The sequence below is a fragment of the Vigna umbellata genome, chromosome 9 (genome assembly GCF_029865625.1).
Source record: "Vigna umbellata cultivar VRB3 chromosome 9, Vumbellata_1.0, whole genome shotgun sequence".
NCBI lineage: Eukaryota > Viridiplantae > Streptophyta > Magnoliopsida > Fabales > Fabaceae > Vigna > Vigna umbellata.
The window spans coordinates 40,892,291-40,900,809 of NC_142173.1; the positions used below are offsets into that span (position 1 = coordinate 40,892,291).

Below are 8,519 nucleotides of genomic sequence, written 5' to 3' on the forward strand. Positions count from 1 at the left end.
GAACAATTAAAGCATACTCATTGATCCATATTTCACATACTTCCATGACATGTAAACATTCATCCAAACATGGTAAACTGACATCACAAGACTTGTTACTTTATACCCCGATTTGTTCCTTTATAGACCGACTCGTCCGGACTAGAATGATTACCGAGCTATGGCGGGTCTTGCACTCGTGGTGGCTTTATGAAACTTGGGCACTCCCGCCCTAGCACTACCGCCTTGTGAAACTTTAGGCACTACCGCCTGGTGGAACTTTAGGCACTACCGCCTGATGGAACTTTGGGCACTCCCGCCCGGCCACAATCATGAGGTTAATCCGTTATCACTCACCTTGGATCATATGGAAGCATCCAAGACTAGGACCTCCTGCTACTCCTCACCACATGTTCAATCCTCTCTACATGAGAGAAAGACCATTGGAGATTCAGGATGACCCCCAAAACTGAGCTACCATGTCCCCACCATTCCCAAAATTTACGAGTCTTACAATCATCCACTTGGATGGGAGCAGATGGCGAGGAGAATACTTTGGAAGCAGCTCTTGATGAAGACGACAGGCTGCAGTGCTGCAGCCTAGATTAGCTAGTCTTATTTCATAATTCTTAATGTTTGGAATAACTCGTGTGTATTTTAAGTTTTAAATTCTCTGTGATTTTCATGGAGAAATTCTAAATACTCTTGTTGTCAATTCCGCACTATTCTAAGGATGACTGTAATCCTTAAATTACTCTTGACTGCTTTCTTATATTATGTATGATGACGTCTTTATTATATATGCATCATGTATATTTTTGGGACGTTACATTAATGGTATCAGAGCAGTTCCTTCCTTAGAAACCGCTAGGTTGTGAGTGTGCTTCGTTTGTGATTGCGTACTCTAACCTCGTATAGGAAGTTGTATTAGTTTGAGTCAAGCTAATGGTCTTTCTCTCTGTGTGGACAGAAGATGGCACCTACGTCTCCTCATCGTTCTCCTCCGCGAGTCGATCAACTTGACTCTAATCAGATGCTGAATGCGGTACTCCAAACGTTGCAACAGCAGAATGCTGCGTTGGTTCAACAGAATACCTTTGCATTACAAAATCTTGAAGCCGCAAGGATATCGGCAGAGAACGCAAGAGTGTCTTCCGAGAACACTCAGAGGGAGTTCATGGAAATGATGACTAATGCTAGGACTCCTCCAAGTGTTTCTTCCGTTGTTATTCCTGCGCAAGAGTGGAGCTTGGAGAGCTTTCTGCAACATCGCCCAGCAAGATTTACTGGCAAGTGCAACCCTGATGAAGTTGATCACTGGTTCGGGGACATGGAGAGGATATTCGAAGCCAAGGGATGTCCTGATGAGAAGAAGCTAGCCTACACCCAATACTTGCTGACAGGTGAAGCTGGACATTGGTGGAACAGTGTGAAGACGATCTTGGAGAGGAACGGGACTGCTATCACTTGGGAGTTGTTCAGAACTAAATTCTACACTGAATACTTCCCAGACAGTGTCAGGTTTGCTAAGGAGATAGAGTTTCTTGAGTTGGCTCAGGGCAACAAATCAGTATCGGAGTATGTAGATAGTTTTAAACACCTGCTTCGCTTCTACACCATGTCAATAAATGAAGAATGGCAGTGTCGCAAGTTTGAGAATGGCTTGAGAAAGGATATAAAGTTACTAGTGAAGGGATTGCACATTAGAGAATTCTCTGCTTTGGTAGAGATGGCCCATGATATGGAAAAGACTAAGGGAGAACCAGAAGGGCCTCAGAAACAACAGAGCCAACCACTTAGGGTTGGTGGACCTACGATATCCCGGGGAGGCTCCATTTCTAGAAGGACCCCTTTCTCTAGACCTTCTTCCTCCGGATCCAGGGGTTCTTCCTCTCGGTCATCGAAGCAATCCAGTTTTGCCAGTTCCGTTAGATGCTTCAGGTGTGGTGGACCACACTTCCAGAATTCCTGCCCTCAGTTAGAAGGGTATAGAGGTGTAATATCTGCCGGCAAGAAGGACACTATGCCAGAGACTGTCCTACTACTAGGAGGGTAGGACCACAGCCAAGCCAGGCTGGCAGATCTATTCAGAGGGGTGGGCACAGACCTCAGGCAGCAGGGAGAGTCTATGCGTTGACCGGAACTGAGGCAGCCAGCGCAGGTAATTTAATTGTCAGTAGTTGTTTGTTATTTGGAGCTTCGTGTGTGACGTTGTTTGATTCGGGGGCGACACATTCTTTTGTGTCTAAAGCTTGTGTGGAGCGGCTTGGTTTAGTCGTCAGAGAGCTTCCGTGTGATCTGGTGGTGTCTACACCAGCAGCTGGGTTAGTCAGGACATCTAATGTGTGCTCCAGGTGTCCTATTGAGGTAGAGGGCCGCAGGTTCAGAGTGAACCTTATTTGCTTACCTCTGCAGGAGTTAGAGGTAATTTTGGGAATGGATTGGTTAGCAGCCAATCGTATTCTTTTAGATTGCGGTGGTAAGAAGCTAATATTTCCCGAAGAAGATGAAGACATGTCATTATCGCTCGGTGTATTGAGGAAGGACATCTTCGAGGGTGCCAGCTGTTTCCTAATCATGTTCCATAAGGACGGGACTCCTAGTTTAAATTCTTCAGCGCTTGTGAACCAGAGTGTAGACCTTCTGGTTGTGAATGATTTCATGGATGTTTTCCCTGAAGAAGTTCCTGGTTTACCTCCTCCGCGAGAAGTAGAGTTCTCTATTGATCTGGTCTCAGGAGCAGGACCAGTATCCATAGCCCCTTATCGGATGGCTCCAGCTGAGCTGGTTGAGTTGAAGAAGCAGATTGAAGAGTTATTAGAGAAAAAGTTTATCAGCCGAGTGCTTCGCCGTGGGGTGCGCCAGTATTACTAGTAAAGAAGAAGGATGGTAGCTCGAGGTTGTGCGTTGACTATCGACAGCTGAATAAGTTGACGATCAAGAACAAGTATCCCTTGCCAAGGATTGATGATCTGATGGATCAATTACACGGGGCTACGGTATTCTCCAAGATTGATTTGAGGTCGGGTTACCATCAAATTTTGGTGAAAGACGATGATGTGCAGAAGACAGCATTCAGATCCAGGTATGGCCACTATGAGTATGTGGTTATGCCTTTTGGTGTGACTAATGCTCCAACCATATTCATGGACTATATGAATCGAATTTTCAGACCCTTCTTGGACAAGTTCGTGGTGGTGTTTATAGATGACATACTTGTTGTCAACACCCAATTTCGTCCGGATGGACTAATAGGTTTGCTGTATTTTATTTTCATCATGAGTGTAAAATAAAAAATAAAAAAAATGAAAAATAATGAATAATAAAATAAAACAAAATAATAAAATAAAAAAAAAGAACAGAGCGTTCGGCCTTTTGCTGTGAGACTGAGCGTTCGTCCTCTTCTCTGAGCGACCGTTCGTCTTCTACTCTGCACAACCGTTCGTCCGCTACTCTGAGCGACCATTCGTCCTCCACCATGCGTAACCGTTCGTTGTTGACAATATCAAGACGCTCGTCCTTTACTGGTCTCACGTGTCCACACTTTCAGCCTCACGGACGTTCGACCTCAATTGCGTTCGGCCGCTCGGCCTCGAACCATTCGACCCCAAAGACGTTCGGTCGCTCGTCCTAAATTGTTCAGCTATTCGGTCTGTGGTTGAACGTTCGGTCTATTTGTTAGTGAACGTTCGGTCATGTTTACTTGCTATTGGACGTTCGGTCTTAATGTGGTTGAACGTTCGGTCTTGATGTTGTAGAACGTTCGGTTTTAAAGTGTTTATTGTTGAACGTTCGTGAACGTTCGGTCCTGTTTTAGCGTTCGCCCAAACAGTAATAATTTTTTTACATGGTCGTTCGTCATTCTATCGTTCGTCATTCTATCGTTCGTCCAGGTCACTCCGCCGTATACCGTTCGTCCTGAACGCTCGTCCTGACCGATCGTCCTGATCACTCTCTCGTGTCTCCCCTCGGCCCCAGTAATGATTCCCACAATCTGCCAACGGTCCACTTCTACCTTCTCCCACTTCACCAACCATCCAATTATGCTTCCAACTATTCCACCAACCCAATAATTTCTGCATCCTCCAATCGCAGCTACCGACACTCCTCATCCTCCAATCATAGCTACCGACACTCTCATCTCTTACTGTGCTGAAGCCTACATAATTCACACGAGGAAAGGGAGGGGGAAGAGGGCCGAGGGGCATTGGCTCCCTCTGAGCCCCTCACCCGTTACCATCTCCATCTTCATCTCATTCTTCATCCTCACAGCCATCACAACACCTCATCACCACAGCCTTGGGGGGCACTGGCTCCTCTCAGCCGTAACCACAGCAAACCATTTCCTTTTCACCCCCCAACTCCACGGCCAAACACCAAACCAGGATTCACCACACATACTCATATCCCATTCACTCCACAGAATCATCTCCGCATCACACAACACTCAATCCTCCTCCATTCTCTGTCAACAGGACCAACACCCATCATCATTTTATCCAGACCTCACGGCCACCACACAATCTTCAATCACCATCCTTCCACCCAACTTCCACTTCATCTCCCCAACATCAAAACTTGAAAATTCAATTCTCCACCCCTCACAATACTCACTTGTATTCACTGGAAATCATCAAGAACCACTCGGACAAACCCACCACCGAAAGCATCACCATTTTGTCTACATTGTAACCCAATCAAAACAATCAAGCACAGAAGCAGAAAATAGATAGAAGAGAGGGAGAGAGACCAGAAGCAACTCGCGGCGGTCTGCTTGGAGGAGGCGGCGGCCAGTTAGGCAGACGCGGCACAGAGACATCGGAGACGAACCCCTCCCTGGTGGTCGGCGTACTGGCGGCGGCTTGGGCCGCAGCTCGGCAGCCGTTTCTGGCTGAGACAGTGGCGCGCGTGCGTGACGGGGTGGAGATACCTCCGTTGGCTACTTTGGAAGAAGACTCTAGGTCTCTGTTTTGAGTTGAGATTGTGGAATGAAGGAGACCCCAAGGAATGTTGGCTGAAGAATGGAAAGGCCTTGGGCCTTTCTTTTTTATTTCTTTCCGACCCAACTCTCTCTAATAAATCAAAACAAAATAATGATACTAAAACATTTTCCTCCTTCACGCACCCCCTGTTTTCTCACCCGCGCACCCCCGCATCCATTCCCTGGACTCAGACCCATCCAAACCCTTAAACAAAAAAAAATAACTTTATCTGCACCCACGGTTTCATGTTTCACACCCCGTTTTTGTTTGGGCTTAAGCCCATTATGTGCAAACAAAATAAAAAAAAAAGAAAAAGGAAAGGGGAATTGGATCTGACACACGTTTCAGGATGCCCTTCTGTTTTCATTTTTACACCCCTGACAGACAAAGGAGCTTCAAATCTACTCTCTGCACTCCGGGTTTTTATCTCTGCACCCCCTATTCTTGTTGGTTTGTTTCTCTCGCTTTGTTCTTAAATTTTTATTTCTTTATGTAGCCCTTTGTGTTATAACTCCACTCTTGTATATTGCATCTTATATTTTGTTGGGTTTGTTCATAAAAAATATAAACAAAAAAAAAATAAAACAAACAAAGCCGTGTGAGTGCTCGTGCGATCGTACGCATCAGCCTAGTGCTCATTACGCAAACAATAAGAGAAAAAAGCCGTGTGAGTGCTCGTGCGATCGTACGCATCAGCCTAGTGCTCATTACGCAAAAATTTAAATATTACATCAAAAAATACCAAAAAAATATAAAATCTTCAAAAACCAAAAACATCCACATTTTCAAACAACAAACAATCTTTCTGGCCAGAACTACGTGATCCTTGATTCTCCATCAAAAGTGGAGATACGTAGGAGCAAGGCTAGTCCTTGTCAGGTTCATTTCCCCAAAAATCCAAATTTATCCATAATCAATCAAACAAATCTTTCAAACAATTTTCAAACAAATTTTCAAGCAGTTTTCTACAAGAACTACGTAACCCTGATTTCTCATTCTGAATGAGAATACGTAGGAGCAAGGTCAATCTTTGTCGAGCACAAAAAACTAAAAAATATTTTGTTTCTTTAGAATTTTTATTTTAGGGGATAGTTAAACATTTTGAAAACCACATCACATTCGCATATTTAGTTAAAGGTACTGCCCTAGGGCAGGCGTTGTAGGGTGCTAATACCTTCCCTACACGTAACCGACTCCCGAATTTAGAATCTCATTTTCGCAGACTATGCCTTATCATTTTATGGTTTTTCCGTAGTTTTCCAGAATAAACTATGGTGGCGACTCCCAAAAAATCTTTTTTTCAAACCCCTGCGTTTTCTTTTTCGGATCGTTGTCCCGTCGCGATTCCGGTTGCGACACTTGTCTATTCTAAAACTCGGGAAGAACATGAAGATCACCTTAGGGCAGTGCTTGAAGTGCTGAGGGAAAGAAGATTGTATGCCAAGCTATCCAAGTGTGAGTTTTGGATGGAAGAGGTTCCTTTTCTTGGGCATGTGATTTCAGCTGGAGGAATTGCTGTCGATCCCGCTAAGGTGCAAGCAGTACTTCAATGGGAGAGACCTAAGACTGTTACAGAAATCAGGAGCTTTGTGGGTCTAGCGGGCTACTATCGTCGTTTTATTGAGAGCTTTTCCCGGATTGTGGCGCCGTTAACAAAACTGACTAGGAAGGATCAACCTTTTGTTTGGACAGACTGTTGTGAGACTAGCTTCCAAGAGCTAAAGAACAGATTGACTAGTGCACCAGTTTTGGTTATCCCTGACACAGATAAACCTTTTGAGGTTTTTTGTGATGCCTCTCATCAGGGATTAGGGTGCGTACTGATGCAGGAGAAGAAGGTAGTGGCATATGCATCAAGACAACTTAAGGTTCATGAGAAGAATTATCCCACTCATGACTTGGAGTTGGCACCTGTGGTATTTGCTTTGAAGATTTGGAGACACTATCTGTATGGGCGCAATTTCAGGTGTTCAGTGATCATAAGAGCCTGAAATACCTCTTTGATCAGAAGGAGCTTAATATGAGGCAAAGGCGATGGATGGAGTTTCTTAAAGATTTTGAATTTGATCTCCTTTATCACCCTGGGAAGGCTAATGTGGTGGCAGATGCATTGAGCAGGAAGTCAGTGCATATTTCAGCCTTAATGGTCAGAGAGTTAGAGTTGGTAGAAAGCTTCAGAGATTTGAGGTTGCAGGTAGAATTTGAAGCTGACAGCATCAGATGCAGTAATTTGGTGGTGTCCAATGACTTGTTGAAGCGTGTTAAAGAAGAGCAGTCGAAGGATGTTGAGCTCCAAACGTCATCCAGTTTGATTGGGACTGAGCAGGGAAAGGATTTTGCCTTGGGGGCTGATGGTATCTTAAGGTTCAAAGGCAGAGTCTGTATCCCTAGCAATTCAGAAATGAAGAGGTTAATCCTTGAGGAAGGTCATAAAAGCCGTTTTAGCATGCATCCTGGCATGACTAAAATGTATCAAGACCTCAAGGAGTCTTTTTGGTGGTCCGGTATGAAAAGAGATGTAGCTCAGTTTGTTGTCTCTTGTTTAACTTGTCAGAAAGCTAAAATAGAGCATCAGAGACCAGGAGGTTTGTTGCAGCCATTGGAAATTCCAGAATGGAAATGGGATAGCATCGCTATGGACTTTGTTACCCATTTGCCACGCACTGTTCGAAGACATGATGCAATATGGGTAATAGTGGACCGATTGACCAAGAGTGCCCACTTCTTGGCATCGATTTGAGGATGTCTATGGCGAAGTTGGCGCAACTGTATGTTAAGGAAATAGTGAGGTTACATGGGGTACCTTCGAGTATTGTATCAGATAGAGACCCAAGGTTCACATCCAGGTTTTGGCAAACTCTTCAGAGTGAGATGGGAAGCAGACTTCAGATGAGCTCGGCTTATCATCCCCAAACGGATGGACAGTCTGAGCGGACAATCCAATCGCTTGAAGATTTGTTGCGGACTTGCATTTTGGATCACCTAGGGGTATGGGATGAGATATTGCCACTAGTTGAGTTCACTTACAACAACAGCTATCAGACTAGTATCGGCATGGCACCGTTTGAAGCGTTGTATGGGAGGCGCTGTAGAACACCTCTTTGTTGGTTTCAGGATGGAGAAGCAGTTTTGACGGGACCAGAAATAGTTCAGCAGACTACAGAGAAGGTGAAGCTTATACAAGAAAGGATGCGGGCGTCTCAGAATAGACAGAAGTCCTATGCTGATCGGAGGCGCAAGCCGTTAGAATTTGCAGTTGGGGATCATGTGTTCCTACGAGTGACTCCTACTACCGGTGTAGGAAGAGCCATTCGTGCTAGGAAACTATCTCCTAGATATCTTGGTCCTTACCAGATTCTACGACGTGTAGGACCCGTAGCTTATGAGATAACCATGCCACCTCGGTTGGCAAACTTGCATCCAGTGTTCCATGTATCTCAACTGAGAAAATACATGTCTGATCCTTCTCATGTGCTTGAAGTTGACGATGTGCAAGTCAGAGAAGATTTGTCAATTGAAGTGCAACCAATAAAGATTGAGGAGAGTCAAAACAAACAA

At 44.7% G+C, this 8,519-nt stretch overlaps 1 protein-coding gene across 1 annotated transcript; it reads left to right on the forward strand.

Annotated features, from left to right (window-relative positions):
• The first annotated feature begins 952 nt into the window (after window positions 1–952).
• On the forward strand, window positions 953–2,853 carry LOC148193547 (uncharacterized). The gene is made up of 3 exons (XM_088099451.1): window positions 953–1,920; window positions 2,010–2,140; window positions 2,231–2,853. Exons 1-3 carry the CDS (start codon window positions 953–955, stop codon window positions 2,851–2,853), a joined length of 1,722 nt encoding a protein of 573 aa, XP_087955577.1.
• Window positions 2,854–8,519: the final 5,666 nt, after the last annotated feature.